The 20,897-nt window shown below is 36.8% G+C and overlaps 1 protein-coding gene across 2 annotated transcripts in view; it reads left to right on the forward strand.

Moving 5' to 3' along the window:
- The window catches only part of HSD17B4 (hydroxysteroid 17-beta dehydrogenase 4), a 58,853-nt gene that overhangs the window by 12,906 nt on the left and 25,050 nt on the right, over positions 1–20,897 (forward strand). For both annotated transcript variants that reach the window (XM_029965389.1, XM_029965390.1), the window contains exons 11-17: positions 1,001–1,129; positions 7,851–7,957; positions 8,643–8,876; positions 9,303–9,354; positions 10,649–10,720; positions 11,985–12,088; positions 14,370–14,435. In XM_029965389.1, the coding sequence (XP_029821249.1) occupies positions 1,001–1,129; positions 7,851–7,957; positions 8,643–8,876; positions 9,303–9,354; positions 10,649–10,720; positions 11,985–12,088; positions 14,370–14,435 (764 nt within the window). The remainder of the gene's footprint in view (positions 1–1,000; positions 1,130–7,850; positions 7,958–8,642; positions 8,877–9,302; positions 9,355–10,648; positions 10,721–11,984; positions 12,089–14,369; positions 14,436–20,897) is intronic.

The following is a 20,897-nucleotide window of genomic DNA, read 5'->3' on the forward strand; positions in this document are numbered from 1 at the left end:
TCCTAAATGTGTTTAACCTAATACCAGCATTACTAAAGGTTTAACTTCTTAGTCTACATGAATGTCACCAGTGGATTGAAGTAGGGCCACTAATTGAAGAATGCATTCCCCCTTCTTTTAAAACATTTTTTTTGCCTACTTGATAACCATTTTGTACACTTCTAACTAACTGTAAATGTACTGGTGGCACTGGAATAGCTTTTCCAAGAAGTGAAGTAAGCAGCTTAAAAGAAGCGGGACAGCAGCATAAAACATCTTGCTGCCCTCCACAAGGAGTTGAGTTTCAATACAGCTGAAAATCTCTCTGATCAAAAGAAAGTATCACTTTTCATCATTATAATGGCTGTTGTTGAAGTTATTGAAGTGAAACCGTGTTGTTAATGAGGTATCATTATGGCCTTATTCATTGTCTGTAGCTAATTAAGAGCAAAACCAATATGACAGGTTAAGTATTAGTTGCAATCCAGGAAGTCTGTATCCTTACAGAACTGATTTCACATTGGCCTTACCAGTTTCTCTCAGGTTACAGTACTGAAATAAAACTTCAAAGACCATTTGGAGATGCTGGCTACTGGTATTAATGTTCTTTCATAGATAGCAAGTGCTTTTCACATTTTTCCTATAGTTTTCCATGGCTTTCAGGAGATTCCTAAGCATTAGTAGTCAAAATCCTGACAGAAGAGAAAGTCTGTAGATACATACTAGCTACGTCTTTTCACTAGACAGAGTCCTAAAATTGATGTAATATTTTTGGAGGGCAGCCGGTTTCTCATGGCTTCAATGAAATTTAAAAGCAATGCTATTCCCTTTCTAAATACTAGTTAAAAGCGGTGAACTCTTTTAGTCCAGCTTGAATTAGTACTGGTGAGTTACATCAGAGTACTTAGAACCTTTCCCTTGTTGCAGAATCTTGAAAATAGTGACCTCGATGAAAGTTATCTAAAGAACTGAAAAGTTTCTTTGTTTGTTACTGAACTCTTTGGCTTATGTTTCCCATTAGTGCGCTGGGAGCGATCCTTGGGTGCTATTGTCAGAGGAAAGAATCAGCCAATGACCCCTGAAGCAGTGAGAGATAAATGGGAGAAGGTGTGTGACTTTGAAAACGCCAGCAAGCCCAGAACCATCCAAGGTAAAGGAGACTTTGAGAGTTGGGGGTTGTTCAGCCTGGAGAAGAGAACGTTCTGGGGAGACCTTATTGCAGCCTTCCAGTACTTAAAGGGGGCCTATAAGAAAGAAGGGACAAACTTTTTAGCAGGGCCTGTTGAGATAGGACAAGAGGTAATGCATTTAACTAGAAGAGGGTCAAATTACATTTGTTGTAAGAGAGAAGTTTTTTACAGTGAGGGTTGTGAAACACTGACACACGTTGCCCAGTGAGATGTTGGATGCCCCATCTCTGGAAACGTTCGAGGTCTAGTTGGACAGGGTGCTGAGAAACATGATTTACTTGAAGATGTTGCTGCTCAGGAGAGTTGTAAGGGGGTTGGAGTAGCTGACATTTAAAGATCCCTTCCAAACCAAACTGTTCTTTGATTCTGTGTGGATAGTTTGGGTAAGCAAAGCTTAGAAGAGAATGCTTTCCTTTCAAACATTTGCTGGAACTTCACTTCAAAATCTACAGAACCAGTGCCTTCTTTTGTAAATGTGTAACATTAATAATTTACCGTTTCAGTATGGTCAGATCTTTCTAAAGAGTCTTTTGTGTTCTTGCCTATAGAATTAAGACATAATTTTATCTTTTTTTAAGAGAGGAGCAACATCAGTGTTATTGTAAGTATTACAGTCAGACTAATGATAGTGTTTTACTGATTGCACCTACACACAGGCAGTAACAGTGTAGTAGAGTGATTGTGTTTTACTTTTGGTCCTGGAATCTTGGTTTTTGGTGAACATTTCTCTACCAAAAAGCTCTCTGGTTAAGTCATGGGATACATCACAGCAAAGAAGTTCTTACTGTGCCTTGTGTTCCTGGGTCACATCACCCACTTGGCTGGTGACCAAGATGATTTTCAATGTTGTTTACTCTCCTTATTCCTTGCCAGCATTTAAGTGTGTGGGGTAGGAGGGAAAGAGGCATGCTTATGTACAATGTCAGTTGAATTTCAAAGATATTTACCTACACAGTAGATGTTTAAGGTGTTGGTTCTGAAATCCATTAGGACATTTTGTTAAAACCTTAGGGATATGTTTTTAGGTACCTAAAGTAAAACTAGAATAGGATACACTTTGTCCTTTCCCTTATACGTTGTCAATGGAATGTAACCATCCATACAGTAGTTGTAGATCACCTAACTGATCTTTGACTTACAGATGTCCTGTTTTCAAATGTATGTGAGTTTATACATGTCCTCTGTCCTGCTATGGAATGATATTTATAACAACATAATTCCAGCTTTATAGCTTCTGATCTGTTCTGCAACCTGTCACATGCGCTGTGTTATTTTTATGGCTTGCTAGCAGAAAAGTGTTGCAGAGAAACAGTTGTACGTAGGAATTTCTTTCCAAAATTGCTTCAACATTATGTATGATATTCCTCATCTACCACTTGATACTATCAGGAGAAAAAAAATTGGATAAGATTTTGAACTTCTGAAGTTAATATGCTTACAATACAGCATAGTAGGTTTCTACAGTCAGGTAGTTACATTGGCATGAGTCTTCCATGCCATCTACATGCCTTAGCTTCTGTTTTGTTATGAACATAGCCAAAATATGGCATCAAGCCACATATACTACCAGGCTGAATAAAAACTCTTGGAAAGGTTGAGGGAAATTCTGAAGAAGTTAGCTGATTTAGTACTAGTAAAAGTTTTTTCTACTGCCAAAGTTTCCACTTTCTTGCTTGAAGCTATTTGACTGTTAAATAAGGGAAACTAATTAGAGTACTTGCATTAAAAATTAAAAGTTACAATACCTAATATCTACAAGTTAAACCTCTTCCTGAAGATTTCATTGATTTAAGTAATTTGATGTTGTGAAGAACATTCATGTACTAAACATTATGTCTAATAAAAAAACCCACCAAAACCAAAAGAGGAATTAGAAAGATCAAATTAAGTGTGATACAGAAGCTTCTCAATATGTGGTGCACAGTGCAGTAGGTTACAGTTGCAGATTGCACTGCATGTTGGTGTGTTTTCTCCTTGCCTCCACAGTGTACTACTTGCTCTTGTGTCGTTGTCTGATTCTTCCTCTTGTGGAAAAGGAATCGGAATGTATTGTGATATAGGCAGAAGACAACCATCCATGTCCTGCAGATTGTATACTGTATACAGCATTCCATAGTATTTATTGCACTAGTTAGTATGTTTACTTGTTTCGTTATGTAGGGAAACATTTCATTGTGTCTGCTACACATGAGGCACTCTGTCTCAATTTTTCTCCTCAACTGTGAAGATGTGAGCCAGTTTCAGCTAAATCTAATATTTTAGAGGTCTGTAATCAGCTCTTGGATTCATTGTGCATTTTTGATTCTCTTAGAAGCTATCAATGTACAGAAAATAACTTGACTTCTGGCACATTTCAAAAGCTTATTTCTGGCATAGAGCAAACTAATGTAGAACACATAGAAGCTGTGTATATATGTGTGTATACTTTGTGTGTATATGAAGAAAAAATTTCCATAAGAGGAAGAGTTTCAATATCAGCTTTCTTCATACGTTTTTAGAAAGGGTTTAAATGCTGATGCTGTTTCCTCCTTTGTTAAGGGGTATGGTTCATATGCAATGTTCCCTAGTTGGAAAGTGAGAGGAATAGTTTTGGAACAAGTCAGCCTTTGTCGTGATTATTTTCAACCTTTGCTCTACAGGCTACTCTTTTCCTGCACTCTGCTAATCATTTGCTGCATAGTAGCAGATCATTCTGGGGTGGTGGACATTTAAGGTTTTAGAGTTCAGTGGCAGTGTAACAATGTAAAAAATACCGCTATACCAATACTAAAATAATTATGTTAATTAAAAGGTTTCCTACTGGGTTTCTTTCTGCCAAAATTATACCCCTTGGTATAATTATATATTTCTTGGATCTTAAAAAGAACCTCCCTGAGCTTGTGGAGTATTACAAAGTACAAATTGTCATTGCTGAAGCATTAATTTCAGACATCCTGTGTGTTTACTTGGCTAAACACTTATATCCCACTCTGTGCTTCCCTCTTCATCTTTTACTTGCACTACTCAAAATTATTGAAAAATAAAGACATCCTTATCAGTGTCCAGACTTCACTTATCAGTGATTTTTAATGTTTTATCTTTCTTTTTTGGTAGTCTCACATTACAGTGATCAGTATTTGATCATAACCTTTGTACCTCTTAATGCAGTAGTCTAATTTACTGTTTCTTTGAAGGTGTAACCCTGCATGAAAGATTCATATCTGCTAAAATATTACTGTAAATTCAACACCATACTAGTCCAGTTTATTATGCCAGGCAGCAGAAGTGCAATGAAGACTGAAACAAATTAATATATTGGCTACTCATTTCAGTTGCATGCTGCTATACCAATACCTGGAAGATGAAAGCAATATGTCAGCACTGGAGTTCTTAACTGGAAAAGTTATGTAACATAGTAATTCAGGGAGGGGGGAAAAAAAAAAGAGTATTTTTTTCCCCTTATTAAAAAATAAAAACCAACAACAATGACAGAAAAAAACTAGCTTTGCTGCCTTCTATTTGATGATGTTCTAATAATTTGCTTAAATATTTTGAGGCAACCAAAAGGAGCAGCATCTTAAAAGTAGCTTTGATATCCAAGGCTGAAATCCACCTTGAAATATAAAGAATAACATTTAGCTTTTGCTGATACCTCTCAAAAAGTTTGGGCCTGGAATCACAGACAGATCTCACACAGTTAATGTCTGTCATGGAGATAAATAAACCCAGGAGTTCCTGAATGTTTGAAAATCAGTAAATCTGTTACTAAATGGTTCTGATACGATGCAGGTCAAGTGCTGTTGCTGATTACAAATGTAACAGTAGGCCAAGGTTTGAAAAAAAAACAAAATGGGGCCTTTGACATCAAGAGTGAAAAACACCACGTATACATTTCAAAAAAAGATAGAAAGGAGGGCCCTGGGAACTACTGACCTGTCAGGCTGTGAAGAACATGGAGAACAGGGAGGTGATTTGAGACAGCCAGCATGTCCTCACCAAGGGCAAGTCCTGCGTGATCCACCTAGTGACCTTCTATTGATGGAGTGATTCCATCAGTGGACAAGTGAAGAGCTATGAATGTAATCTGTCTGAAGTTCTGTAAGGCCTTTCCCACAGTCCCCCACAACATCCTTTTCTCTAAATTGGAGAGAGATGGATTTGATGGATGAACTGTTCCATGGATGAGGAATTGATTGGATGGTCACAGCCAGAGGGTAGTGGTCAGTGGCTCAATATCCACGTGGAGATCAGTGACAAGTGGTGTCTCTCAGGGACCTGTATAGTGAACAGTACTGTTTAATGTCTTCATCAGTGACAAGGATGGAGGGATCGAGTCACCCTCTGCCAACTTGCTGAGGGTACTCCAAGCTAAGTGATGCTGTTGACACACCAGAGGGATGGGATGCCATCCAGAGGCACCTGGACAAGCTTGAGGAATAGCCTTTGGGAACCTCATGAGCTTTTACAAGGCCAAGTGCAAGGTGCAAGGTACTGCACTTGGGCTGGTGGAACAAGCACCAATACAGGATGAAGGCATCAGAAACATCCCTGCTTGGGGATGGACTTGGAGATGCTGGAGAGTGAACAGTTGGACATAAGCTGGCAATGTACACTCACAGCCCAGAAAGTCAGTTGTATCCTGAGGTGCCTCAAAAGGAGCATGGCCAGTAGGTCAAGGGAGGCAATTCTGCCCCAGGAGGTCTCTTCTCCACCTGGAATATGATATCCAGCTCTGGAGTCCTCAACACAGGAAAGACAGAGACCTGCTGGAGCAAATCCAGAGGAAAGCCACAAAAATGATCAAAGGAACGAAACACCTCCCCTATAAGGAAAGGCTGAGGGAGTTGGGTTTGTTCAGCCTGGACAAAAGAAGGCTTCAGGGGCACCTTATGGTTGCTCAGAACTTTCTGAAGGGCCTGTTGTCGTAGGGCAAGGGGAATGACTTTAAACCAAGAGAGGGTTGATTTAGATTAAGTAGAAGGAAGAAGGTTTTTTACAATGGGGCTGTAAAACTCTGGCATAGGTTGCCCAGAGATGTATTAGGTGCCCCAAACCTGGAAGCATTCAAGATCAGGTTGGACAGGGTTTTGATTTAGTTGAAGGTATCCCTGCTCATTGCAGGAGTGTTGGACTAGCTGACCTTTAAAGGTCTCCTCCAACCCAAAGTGTTCTATGATTCTGTGATCTCCTTAGTGTTTAGCCAGAAACTAACCAGCTCAAAGTCACTGGACAATTTTATTGTCCTGTAATATCATACATTCTGGAACAAAGACTCCTTGAAAGGAGATTGTAGCATTCTGCACCATTATTAATTTACAGGTCACCTTTATGGTGTTGGTCTTAGTGTGACATTTCATGTAAAATGCATGTTGTTAATCTTTGGATTTCACCACTTAGACTGATCATTAGTTCCTCCATAGAAATAGGTTGTGAACATGCTAAGTTGAGGAAACATTTAGGTTTACTTGGAGGTCAAACCTGTATTTTCCTGTGAAGGTTTTAAAGCAATATGAAACCTTCATTTGGTTCATGCAGAAAAGGTAGAAATAATCTGTTACTTCTACTAGCAGCTCAGGTATTTCTCTTATTTCTCGGCCTTTCTTTTATTCATTTAATGGATGAACAAAGGTATAAAAGAGATTACCTTTTAAAGGGTTCTTAAAAATTACAAATCTCGTTTTGCGCATTTTCACATTATGTAAATGTTATAACCTCGTGTCATATTGTGGCAGAACCTGCATCCAAAAAGAAGGCTTGTCTTTGGCAGGAGAGGTGACAGCATGTGTTTGTTTCTTGGATGTTCCTTTTTCTTCACAAGATTCAGGCCACAAATAAAACATGGTGATTCTGGCAGTGAGACTATTAAGCAAGAGATAGTTTAGAAAATCAGAATTCTACAAGAGGTCATGCAGTACCTTGCACAACGCCCTATTTAGGGTAGTGCATGATGGAGCAACACAATGTTAGTCCAAGTAGCAGTGCAAGTCAGGATAGGCACAGGGGTTTTGAAGTAGAAGGAAGTGACTCTGGGTTAAGGTCGTTCAATAATGATTTTGCACTCCTCTGATATAAACACATTTTTATTTTTCTGTGCACGTTCTCCTCACATTCCGTTTGGTTCTTTCTAGCATTTAATATTGATTTTAGCCATATTGAGCTCCAAAGAAGAAGCTGTTCTTGATGGCCTACCTTTACCATAACCCACTTCACCCATGCATTATCTCACTTGTAATCTTGTCGTTGTTGAGGTCTCAGACTTATTTGATTATCTGTCTGTTTGTCTGTCTATCTGTCTGATCCAGAAAAGAGGGTAACAGCCAGGAGATTAGACCTGCTACTTGTATTGGAAATAATTTTAAAGATAAGAAAAGCAGTAGTAATTGTCAGATGTTTGCTTCTCAGATGGTTGAAACATAGAGTGCTCTTTATCTTCTCCTTAAGACCTTCAGATAGGTGTCATGATTGACTGGTGGGTACAGAACTGATGGAACCGGTGTAGAAATCATTTGTCCTCAACTTTTTTAGAGATACTTGTAAAATGCAGCACTATGCTCGATTTGCAGATATATATTTATCGTGTTTAAAAATTAATTGAGAAATACCAGGCTGTATCTCTCTTGCTGGTGTGTTTGTTGTGTGTCTAGCTGGAGTGTCTCATTTAGGGATATTTATAAGTGTATTTTTTTCAATTCCTTTCTCTAGAGTCCATAAGTGTGTTGAGTGATGCTCTAAGTCAGATAGAGTCTCAAGGGAATGTTTCTATGAATTCCACAAGCTCTGGATCAGTGGCCTCTTCACCTGTTGACACGGTAAGTACATCTGTCTACCAGATGCATTCAAAGCTAGGTGAAAACCTCGAGCAGAGAATATTGCGTTGCTGATCAGCTTCGCCTCTTGCTTGCTGTCTACAAAAAGATGAGTTTTAAATGGTGAAGTGAGGAAGTAGAATAAGAAACATCTTCAGATTCCACTCTTTATTTTTCTTAATGATGATTGGAAAACTTAACAGCTGCATAGACTGGATAATGCAGAATCTAAATGCTTATAAGTGCTTTTGAGCCTCTTTAATTATGATATTTTTCAGAAAAGGGAAAGGGCTTTGACATTGTTGGGCAGTGTCATTTTGAAGTACCTCCTTCTCTGTAGGTACTCTTTCCTCGTTTCAGTCTTACTACGGTGTTAATTATTTCATTTGTGGTTTGTTTTAAAAAAGGTCTTATGCACTTCTGGAAGTGCAGTTGTATGAAGTTATACTACTTACTCTTGAAGTAAATTGCTTTCAGCGAGGCATAATGCATTACACTTGGGTTGCTTGTATTGTAACAAATAAATTAATATCTTAATGTGTATTTAATAGTCGTACTTTATGTTTACATGTGATTATAAAGAAACTGTTTAAACATAAAGTTTGTTTGATATGAGAATTACAAAAAGAGTGCAAGTTCAATATCAACTATTTTAAATTTTTATTTTATACTGACTTTTAATTTCCAGGCAAGCATTGTTGGCCGTGAATTGGCTACCAACGTGTATAAATACACTCACTTAGAGCCTATTCTGTATGCCCTTGGTGTGGGAATGTCAACTAAGGATCCTGATCACCTAAAATTTCTCTTCGAAGGAAGTGAAGAGTTCTGCTGTTTACCTAGCTTTGGAGTAATTCCTGCTCAGTCTTCAATGTTTGATGGTGTTCCTTCTCTTCCAGGACTAAATATTGATCTCGCAAAGGTATGGAAGAGTTAAGTAGCTAATGTTGTTTGTCTCATATAACTAGATAGAAGATGAGTTAAAGTACTATTTGTGTAATATTATTATGTTCCTTTTGTTCTAGAAATAAAAATACAGTGTTTTTTATTCTTACCTCCTAAGAAATGATTCATTTACCTCACTTGAATAACATATGTCTTCCAAAGATAATACGGCTGGTCCATTTTCTATTAAATTTTAGTTCGTTTTCACTATGCTTTTTCTAAACCACAGAAGTTTAAAACTTTCTTTGAATATATTTTGAGGATGAAGTTAGAAAAACCAAAGAAGAGCACTTTTTTTTTTAAATTTTCTTTGCTCTGAACACTTTCTGAAATAACTGTTTATTGACTTGAGGGAGACAACAATACACTGATTGATGTTAGAGCCCTGTCTTTCTTTACATAGATGCTACACGGTGAGCAGTATCTGGAGCTGTATAAACCGTTACCAACCTCAGGTCAGTCCTTTTGTGATGCTGATTTGTTTTTCCCTATGACAACAGTTCCCGTAGCCATACTGTAAATGGTAAGGGGGAAGCTCTGTTTCAGACTGCATTATTGCATGTTGTTTTTACAAGGAGTTTGGGAGACGGGAGGCAAGCTGTTGTATAATTGAAGGAATTCTGAAACTGTGTCCTTGGGATCATGTGTTGCTTTTCTATAGTATAGTTAGTAAAGTTTGCTTAATCTTTCGTATAATAAGCAAATATACTACATGCCTATATTATTCATATAATTTGATACATTTCATTCTTTCATTAAGGTTGTAGCATAAAACTTCTGGGATGTTTATCTAAAAATTCTTCAACACTGATTACATCTGTGTGCTTGTAAGAGGATAAGATTTAAAGTACATATGTAAAGAACAAATTGACATCTCAACAAGGAGGCTAAAAACTCCCCTCAAAATTCTTAAGGTATTAGTTACTGCAGTAGCAAGCTCTTTTCACACATGGCTTTGTTTTCCCAGATTACAGCACCCGAGAAATGCTCTTTAGGCTCATTCAAGATATGTATGTGTGTGTCTGGATTTCTTTGCTAGTAGTTTTTTAAAAATTAGGTTTTCAAGTGTATAGAAGAATAAAATGTCACAAAATAAAAGTCACAAATTGATGGCAGAATTTCTTGTTGAAACAAAAAAGAGATCTGTGAAAGTTATATTAACTTCAGAGAAGTCTGATAATTAGTAATAGGTTGCCAGGACTTCATAAAGCTTTTTATTTTTCATTCCATAGGCTGGTTTATAAACAAATGTGGTTATATGTGTGTCTGGAGCAATAACCTCTTCAGTGACAAACTTCATGAACCCCCAGGGCCAGACTCTGAACTGAGCTTGTCTTCTACAGAACTGTGGTTGCCTTAGCCCTCTTGAAAGCTGGGGACAATCCTTAAGTGAATGGAGCTATTTTTGGAGTTTGAGTCTGAAATGTGATTTGTGTTTAGCTCTAAATGCATGAACTATAGCAAAATTCTGTTCAAAAAACTCCCCACACTTATAAAAAAAAAAACAACCGAAAAAAACGCACAAAAAAGAGCACAAAACCCCTTCACATCTGCAAACAAAGATTTGCAAAGATACCCAGACACTGGTATTATAATTGTGGTGATCGTGATTACTATGATTATGATGATGATGATGATAATAATGATAGGTAAGCAAGATAGCTAGTAAGAAAGTGTAAAGAGGGATCTGTGAAGCTTTGTTCCTGAAGCAAGAACTTAAAATGTGTGTGTGGTATTCTTTTCTTACAGGGGAATTAACTTCAGTTTCAACTGTTGCTGATATTCTCGACAAAGGATCAGGAGCAGTCTTGCTAATAGATGGTAAAAAGGTTTATGATTTTTGAAGGGGATGCGGTAAAATTTATTAGGCTCCATTTTTAACTAGCTCTACTAATAACTGCCAGTCCTTCCACAGAAAAGACAGCTTATTAAATCTCAGTGAGATGTGACTGTGTAATTGTTCTTGGGCACTTAACATCCTGAAATAAGAACACTCTCTTCCTGTGTGGGTGGAATAAATAGTGCACTGTGAAAACTGATCAAAGTTCTTTAATAATAATAATAATAACACTTAGTCCTACCTGAAGGCAGCCATTTTACATTCTACCAGCCAGGGTGTGTGTGTCTGCATGTTTGCATGTGTTTTGTGGAGTAGTTAAAAGAATGTCTCCAGAAGTTGATAACTTGTAGTTTTCGTGATTTTGCTGTCTTTAGGTGTGATTATACCAAGGTCCTTTGTGAAATTAGGCAGAAAGAGTAGGTTAATAGGCAGTGCATCTCTAAACACTATTGACCTTTAAGTTCTTCAGTGGACAGATAAAATTGTAAACAGGTTTTTACTGACTATTTTTTCCTCCTAGCTGTGTTTTGTTTTCATACTGGGCTAATACAAAGCCTGTCTGTTTCTGCAACATGCAAAAGTTATTTTTGTGAGCAAAGTCTCAGTGTTTTTGAAATTTCTTCCGGAACTGGAAATGAACGTTATTAAGAAACTGAACTGTAAATTTCAGTCTTAAGTGTAGGGGAGTGGAATAGATATGAACTGGAAATAGGAAGCTGAATCTCAATTTAGTGTAAGGAGTCTACTTTGTTTGGAAGAGGGAACAGGTAACCTTAACCTCTGGAAGTCTTTTTATACAAGATACTAGTACCACTTTTGGATGAGTTCATAGTCTGTTTTATTCACTGGATATTCTTAATAGCTTCTAATATATCATATTTTATGGTACAAGTCTATCATAATTAAATAAATTGCTAATGTAGTGTGAGATGCTGAAATAAATCTATTTTCAGCACTCTGTTGTCAAATAATTTTAGCACCTTGAATGTTATCACCATTTCGATAGTTCATTTTTTAATTTTAATGCTTTCATATAGATAAAATTCATTATGTTATTTGACAGATCATTAGTCTTCCCTGGTCAGGAAGTGACTTGCAACAGTGCAACGTGAAGGTGTGACCATTCCCCCTTCAGCTGTTAAAAAGAGCTTTGTCATGTTTGAATCTGAACTTGTCTCAGATTCAAGCTGTATGAAAAAGGAGATTAAAGACAATATATAACCTTCCTCTTCCTTTGTCTTTCAGTGAATACCTATTGCGGAAAGGACCTAGTGTGCTATAATCAGTTCTCTTTGTTTTTTGTTGGAGCTGGGGGATTTGGTGGAAAACGAACATCAGAAAGGGCCAAGGTAAATTCTCACATATTCATATTTAAAAAAAAAAAAAAAAGTAAGAACTTATGTCAGCAATGCAAGAAAAATACTTGCTATACCAACCAGGAAGGATAAACTAACATTTAGGTGGTGTGGAAGTATGAACTCAAATGGAATTTAAATACTTCTGTTCACTGGAGAGCCTGAGTGAAAAGGTACTATTCAGAGCTTGGGAAAACAGTGGATTTGTTTTGACAATTAGGGAGAAACATGAAGTAATAAATAAACAATGGATTAGATGTTCCTGCATTCAAATATTTGTGATTACAGACATGGAATATCTTAATGGAAAGCAGTGTTAGGTTTGAAGTTGCAGTTTCTAGAAAAGATCTCTAGGTGTAGCTCTTTCTAAATCTATGTGTTTGCATGGGAGAGGTATAAAGAGGAAGAGAGAAGCAGCATTATAGTTTGGAGTTGAACTTCTGTGTTTTGAGAGGGAGAGAGCATGCATCAAGCAATATCACATGAACATGTAGTGTGTATGTCCAGATGCATCAAGCAGCTATTCAGCTACCTGACATATAACCTTTGTCTCCTTCAATACTGTGTTTGAGAGTAGTGTCAGCTGTGACTGCATGTTCTCATTGTGAACTAGAACCCTGAGACAGTACAGTAATAAACAATTTAATAGAGTGTCTTTTAAGGCCAGTATTTGTTAAAATATATAACGAAATACCTAGGTTTATACATCTGAAATACTGTGGGTAATGTTCTTTGTGATTTTTGCATGTAAACTTATAGTTTTTTTTACTTAAATGTGTATCAATTATATAGAAGTTTTATCATATGTAATTCTACAAATCACATCCTGAAATGCCTGTTACTTCAAAGAGAAGTGGGAAAAGCCTCTATGTAGTATAAAAAATTCACAGAATATACTGCAGACAGTGGGGAGAGGTCTTTGAAGGAATCCTTAATTCTTCTGCAGTCAGATTTTATAATAGTGTGTGTTAAAAAATCCCAGTGGTTCAAAGGAAAAGTGACCAACCTATAATGATGGCGTCAGTCAGTCTAGTATAGTGCCTTGGCACTTTTTAGTTAAACATTTAGGCAACTGCAACTTCTTCGCTCTATTTAGTGAAGTATGAAAATGAAATTATCTTACATTTTAAAATATGAAGGATACCTGTTTCAGGCAGCAGTCCCTCCTGTGACAGAAAAAAACCCAAAATGTAGTCTCATTAAAACAATGCAGTGCTATAGCAATTTCAACAGAAGCATCTGCATGCCAGAGGCTAGTTTCAAATGGTAAATTTTCATGCTTTTACCTTGCAAACCTTCCCAGTTAAAAAGAGTTCCATGTCCCTCTGTGCCAAAAAGCAATTCCAGGCTGATCAGACATGTATTATAATATGTCTCTTTGTCAACTTTCATTGTATTTGCAAATTGTATTGCAAGTTAAGAGGAACAAATTTCCAAGTGAAATCTTTGATGAGCAACATGTTATATAAGTCAGGACTCTCCTCTTGAGCTGAGGTTTTCTTACCCTACTGGCAGAGGGCATACTGGCAGATTATTCATACAGTGGCTAGTTTTAATGACTCAGTAGGTCGGGTTGAGTTTCTTTAATCCAGCTGGAAATAGATTGGCAAGCCTTTCTTGTTTTGGAAGCATGTTTAAGTAATGTTCTTGTTATCAGGCTGATTAATATGTAAGTCCATTGTGGTTCTCTGAAGTGACAAAAGCAGGAGTGCTGTTACCCACTTCCACCCAAGGTGTTCTTCTACCCAAGGAGTGTCTTTGCTGTTAATAAACAGGAAAGAGCTTTTGCTTTTATTAAATATGAAACTACATAGAACTTGGTTTCTTTTGATTTCTTAAAGGTGAAAAATGATGAGTCCATGAGTGAGGTGGTATATAATTTTGTTAAAGTATTATTTTAAAGGCTTCATTTTAATATCTGTGTTCCAAAGCATTAATGTTCAATGAGACAACTATTTTTTCTGAGTGAATAATTCTTACTTGAGTTTTTTTGGGTAGTTTTGAAGAAATTTTACCAAACTCATCAGCTGTAACATGTAAGGCAAGATCTGATGCCTCAGGATCACTACCTATGTAAAGCTAAACTTGATGGCAGACTTTTTCTGGACTAACATCTTTTTTTTTTATTTGTCTGTAAAAGTAGAAAAGGGTAGGAGGAACCTTAACAGATTGGTGCTATTGTTTCTTTTTATACGTATTTGACATATTCTGGCATTGGGTATGAATAAAAGATTTTTGTTGTGAAATATTAATAATTCTATTACTTTTGCTTTAGTTAACAGCAAATCCACCGAAGCGACTTCCTGATGCTGTAATTTCTGATGTGACAACATCTGATCAGGTAAAGCTTTGTATACTTTAGGTGTGGAAATGTTTGTTTGGTTTGGAGAAAGGAGTCTTAAATGATGTTACTTATAGTTTGGGTTTTCTGATGTACCTCAGGTATTTGTATATATATGTTTATGAGTATATGGGTGCTTGTGTATATATTTATACAGCTGAAGTTTCTCCTAGCTTATGACAGTGTGCTCAATGTACTGTATAAAACATTCTTTTCTTAAGACTGATGAAATTTGTAGTGTTTTATTACAAATTTTATTTAGTAGGAAATTAAAATTTGTATTCTGTTATACTTCAAAAAAAAAAAAGGCTGAGACTTCCTGAAATTTACAGCCCATGGTGCAAACACATTGTGACAAAAAAAAGAAGTGCTTGTAGTTCACAGTTTTGAAAAAGTTAAATTTCTGTATTAGGAGTCAGGGAAACCTGAAATACTGACAGGTACCTGTCCAGGTATGTTTCATCTGTCTGCGTTCCCACTGGTTCACAGACATCTACTTTCCAGGGGAGAAACCTGAGTAAAGAAATGTAACCTCCACTCAAGGGAAACATAGACAGATGTCAGACAAATAGGAAAGGAAAGTCTGGAGCTACCAGTATTAAGACACTGAGTAGTATTTTCAAAAGCAACTTAGTCATGGCGGGATGCTATAGCTTTCAGAGATGGAATTAAAATGTTCAGCATTAGCTTAACTTGGTGACTGTGGTGTCTGCTTAGCCTCTCTCTGATTATATACAGAGTAATTAAGTCCATCTGGCTGATTCCTGTGCTCGAAGTCCAAGTTAGCCCTACCCATTTTATTAGATAAAATACCTCATCTCTAATTGCCTGGTAGTTTTAAAAGTATTTACTTTGAATGTTGGAGCCCTAGTTCAGATTCTCCTGTGCATGATTATATTGTAATTGATTTCAGGCCCATCAATTTTCACAGGATATTTATGATCCCCTTTTTCTTACAGTAATCTTAGTGTCTAAGCCTTAAGCTCTTATGTCTGGAATTGTTATTGTGCATAAAATGTTAAGTTCATGAGATAAAAGAAAAGGGTAGTTGAGCCTATAATGCAGCAGTTGAAAAACTTGGCTACTGCAAAACTGATGTTTGGAAATAAAGAAAGTAATTGAGATTAGCCACTACACTTTTATTTTAAGACCTACTCTGACATGTAGAGAATTCCTCTTCAGTTAGAACTTACAGAAAACACAACAAATGGACTTTGATAATTGTCAGAAGGCTGATCTACCAAATTATTCAGTAGCATCTATGCTTCAGTGATGATGACTGTATACAGGAGGGAGAATCTGTAGAACTTGGGAACTTTATGGGCCGGAGTACAGACTTTTGTGTGAAGGACAGCTTGTTATCACGATTTTACATTTATGTGTCTGTGGAATGACACATGACTGCCTAAAATCTTTAAAAAACTGAAGCTGGCACACAAATTGCATCAAAGGTTCTGAATTTCTTTTTCTTAGTGTTTAAATTAAAAATGTGTTGGCAGAAATGACTGTTGCCATTCAACTATTGAATTGGTACAGAGTATAAGACAGACTGGAAGAGTCAGTTTGCAGATGGCATTTGATTTAGTTTAAACTGTACTAATATCCAGTTTTTGTGTTACCACAATTGTATGAATAAACTGCTCTTCATAATTACTGTTTTCCCCCTTAACTTTACATGGCGTGATTTTGTAGTAAAGCTTCTGATAAATAGACATTCCTATCCCTTTTAGAAATACTTACAATAATGGCACACCTGTCTTTCATTGAAGATAATGACTGTGGTTACCTTGAATGTTTTAGTCAGTTCTCACTTACTGCACTGTTTTTTTTCCAAAAGGAGGAATATTTTAGACCAGATGAAGCACTGCCTAGGGAAGAAGATACTGGGAATAGAGGGCTAATAACTGGTTTTGCCCTTTACCGTGTGTTCAGCAGAAGAGAGGGTACAGGCCCCTATGATTCCTTGAAAAATAATTGAGTTATGTCAATGACCATTGACAGAACAAAGTAATTCTTTTGGTTAGTGGTATCAAAAACTAATAGCAGATGGTATAATACGTGTTTGTCCCTTTCAAATCTGTACTCATTTCTGAGAAGTCCTTTAATCACGAGCCAGTGTTTATGAATGACTTGCAGTAGCATGATATAAGCTGCTTAAAGGTGAAAATTGGTTAAGTAAAATTTACAAGTATCTGACCTTCAAAAATGCTTTAAGGCTTAAAATTTGCATCCTGATGAAGAAGAATAGAAAATATTTCCTCAGTGTTCAGGAATTTTTCCACAAAGAACTAGAACAGTTTTTCCATGTTGCCCAGTAGAGCTGTGCATGTGCAGTGATATTTTTCTAGCTCGTTCTCTCTCTATAACCTGAACTATGCTTTACTAGATACACTGCCATAAATCTTTTGAATAAAATAGTTCTTTTGACAGAAGGTCAAGAAGTCTAGAGGGTGTTTGACTATTAGCCATTTAGCAAGGAATGAATCATTCAATTTCAACCCTGTAGGGAATGTTTAATGTAGTTACAGAGCTTTTGTCCTGCTGGTTTTTGAACCAGGAGCTTAAATTAATCAATCAAATGGATTTTGCTGAATGGTTCCTAATGCAATGAAAAATCACAGGCAGGGAGTTGCCTGTATCTCTGGAGAGTTTTGTCTATGTAGAGCTTTCACTCTCTTCCTAAATGTGTTGATTTCTTGGGAATTCATTTTGTGATGATACTCAAAATAAGCTTTAGTGGTTATTTAAAGTGGATGATATCTTAAGTAATGTTTCTGCTTTTGAGGAAGGAAACAAATAAAGAGTCTTACATTCATTGGGGACTTTCTGTGGTTTGTTTGAGGAGTTTTTTTCTTGTTTGCTCATGGAAAAATTCACAGCATTCTTGTACTCTGCAGGTTTCCTTCCAGAAAGCAAACTGTTCTCTGTCTTCAGATACTAGAAATAATATTCGGAATACACAGTGTTGTGGCAATGAATAAACATCATAACAATAGTCTATAGAATAGAATTTTTCAAGAAGTCACTTAAGTTTTACTATTCTGTTTCCTCCTGCTTTCTTCTGAAGGCTGCTTGTCTTGTTTGCTATGGGGAAAAACTAAAGCTGTAGTATTTGGATTTTGCAGGACTTCCAAGTTTTTGGTAAGGTCATTTAAGTAAATCATACAAAAATTTTACAAAACGTTTTTTAGTAGAAAAATTCTCTTTGCTTGCAACAGTGTCATATTTCACTAAAGCATTCTCCCACATTGAATTCAGACTCTTTGCATTTGTTATTTATATCAATAGGGAGAAATAGACATGACTAAAAGGTAAATAAGACCATTTAGACAGATTTTGAAAAACATGGTGTCTCAACCTGTCATGCTTTGAGACCAGTTGTGCAGCTTTGCCCCCTTTAAGTCTTTGCAATGCAGTGTCATGCGAGCTATCCCACGTGAATTTCTGTCAGAGCTACTTTTCCATTACACTTGAGTATCTCAAGCACATGATTCTTCTACTCCGTGGTATCCAGGGTCAAGAGAACTGACCAACCTTGCTTTCAAGAATTTTTAAATTCCTCTTTAAAGCTGATAAAACTGAGCCTGATACTGGTCTCTTGGACTAATAGCTTTCTGGTATCCTGTCATTTGTAAGTTATTTTTATTTGGAAAACTATGATAATGTTTTAAATGTTGCAGAATCTCGAAAAAGGTAAAAATTCTGAATAAAGGTTGTGGTTTTTGCAGTCTTAATCTGCTTTATGTGCAATGCTTTATGATACGGTTTTCAGTCATGCAGGCGTAAATGGTGTGTTTGTTTGCTCTTCTTCAAGAACTCCTTCCACATGCAAAGAGAGAGCACTAGGCATGAGCTGAGACAGTGTAGGAAGTCAGTTTTCCTATGTTACTTGTTGCAGTGATCTCATAGTTAGTGACTGGTTGGAACAGAAGTTGTTTGACAATGGATTTTCTTTGCTTTATTTTTATGGTCTGTGGGCAGCTGTTACCCAGATAGCCCAAAGTACTCAGACATGGGTGCTCCTTAATCAGTGGCTGGTAGAAGAGGATTAGATGATGGAATCTGGAAGATGGAATTTGTAAGTCAGACTAGCAGGAGGGTGTCTGAGCATCACAGGCTGTAATTGAAATCTGTAGGAGCTGTGTTCTGAACTTGCCCACTGTACATCAAAAATGTGAGGTACTCTGAAAACTTAGACCTTCAGATGTTACGTCGGACAGCTGGAATTGGTTTGTGCTGCTGGCAATTACAGTCTTTTCTGCCATTTTGTAGTTTCCAGTCTGTAAAGTAAGGATGTTTAGAAACGTTTGAGGAATTTTAGTTGTACAGGGAGTATTTAAACAAGTGGTGTAAAGCATTGGATGGTGATTTTTGAGAATGTGATACAATGACCAGCATAAAAAAGAGAGAGAGATATACTACATATATTAGGGAATATAGCAATTCTTTACTCACTGAGAAATTTTGAGAGAGATTCAGTAAATTCACACCTAGACTAATCTAAAGAAGCTATGTAAAATCTTCTGTTCCAGGTATAAATCTAGCACTGACTGACACAGTGTGAAGAAATTGCTGCTTTTTAGTGGCTTGTTTTTGTTTTCAAAAATACAGTTATTTTCTGTTTTCTCTGAAAGAGAAGAAAATAATTGACACCTGTCCTGTTTGAAGTAGTGTTATCAAGATCCTGTGACTCAGACTGCAGGAGTGACCTTCTCTTCCTGAGTCGTTGACAGTCCTGCAGTCCTGCTCATACTGCTGTCTGCTAGCTACCCGAGTTTAGTTTCTCACTGTGTCAAGTCCAGTTAAAACTACAGTTCGTAACATAACAGGAAAGAATTGTGAAGACAATTATGCAAAAATCCAGTTTTTGTAAAAGAGTGGACTTTACTGTAAAAACTTATTATAAAGATGTCTTGGAAAGCAATGGGAAGCAGATTGTAGTTTAATAATTCATCATGCTGTGAAATGTTTTCTGCCTGTTGCCGACACGTACAGTATTACGAGGCTTTGCTTTACTTTGAGGATACCTTTAAAAGCTTCTGTGTAATTGGGATATTAATCCTTACCTGTGGAAAGTCATCTTTTATTCTACACAGTTTTCATATGTGTTTTCATTCTAAGCATATGTAAATATTTGTATGTGTTTTTAGAAAACATAGGGAACGATAGAGGAAGAAACAGGAAGACCAGACAGATCAATAGGTGGCTCTAGGTCTGGTGTCACTGGCAGAATTGTGTTTTTTTTGGATCAGTTTACACAACAGCTGGCCTGCTGTCAACAGTTAGGATACATCTGTTTCAAAGGGGTAAAGGATCTTTGCACAGGAGTTAGCAGTGCTGAAGGAAGGAGTTTTGAACTAGATTTGAAAGGGGGAGTGATAAAACTAGGCTCACTGGAGATACATGTGGGGCAGCATGCCAGTGTTTGAGGAAAGTGTGCTAGTGAGGTCCTTCAGTCTGCTGCCTCAGTGGAGATGGAATCTACATGTCAGCAGAGACACAAGGATTACTGATGTGTTAGAAACCATGGAAGAGCCTGAGAACATAATGTAGGAATTAGAACATAATGTAGGGTTCTCCCCTCCAAAAAGGTGGTGGGATCAGTAGCCCAAGTGGAGTGCATCTACACCAGTGCACACAGCATGGGCAACAAACAGGAGGAACTGGAAACCATTGTGTAACAGGAGAGCTATGACATAGCTGCCATCAAAATATGCAGGACAAATTCTAATTTATATCCTTTTCTGTAAAGTCTGTAGTACAGCATTGCTTGAAAACATGTACATTTAAATGAACTTCAGACAATAGCACAAGAGAGCCTCTTGAGAGATTCTGGTGATTTTTTTTTTCTACTTGTAGTATAAATAATTTGTTTCATGATAGAGAAAATGATGCGTTGCAGAAGGTTCACAAATATTGAGAAAAAAATTGACAGAAAAAAAATTACAAAGCAAAAAAGGAGGATACAAGCCAAACAAAGGGATGTGAAGCCTTTGCTAGGATTTGATAACCTTTTCCTTGTTTGTCTAGAGATTTCAGTGTGCAGAGATGGTAGTCTCAGAACTGTCGTATAGTGAGTGAACATTTGTAATAGTAATTGCTTTAAAAGTTTGTTACATGTTATGATACTAATGTAAAATTTATATAATCTCCTGTCCTCCATCCTTATTCCTGTTGGGAAGATCAGAAGATAATTTTTGAATCACTTTGGAAAAATAGTTGAGGGCTTGGATTATGCTAGAATGTTGTGTGTTAAGATAATAAAACAAGAAAAGGTACTAGTCTGACAGTCAATTCGTTTAAACAAGGTAGCCTTCCTTACCAAGTTTGTTCCCTCCTCTTATCTATGTGTATCTTAGTAAAGACTATAAAAATTGTTATTCCATTTGAAGTTCCCCAAGCTGAAGTGATTTGGTTTTTTTTTTTAATTAAGAGAGGCATTGTTAGGGAAAGGCTTCTTGT

This window comes from Manacus vitellinus, unplaced genomic scaffold (assembly GCF_001715985.3).
Source record: "Manacus vitellinus isolate BGI_N305 unplaced genomic scaffold, ASM171598v3 scaffold_9_pilon, whole genome shotgun sequence".
Classification (NCBI taxonomy): domain Eukaryota; kingdom Metazoa; phylum Chordata; class Aves; order Passeriformes; family Pipridae; genus Manacus; species Manacus vitellinus.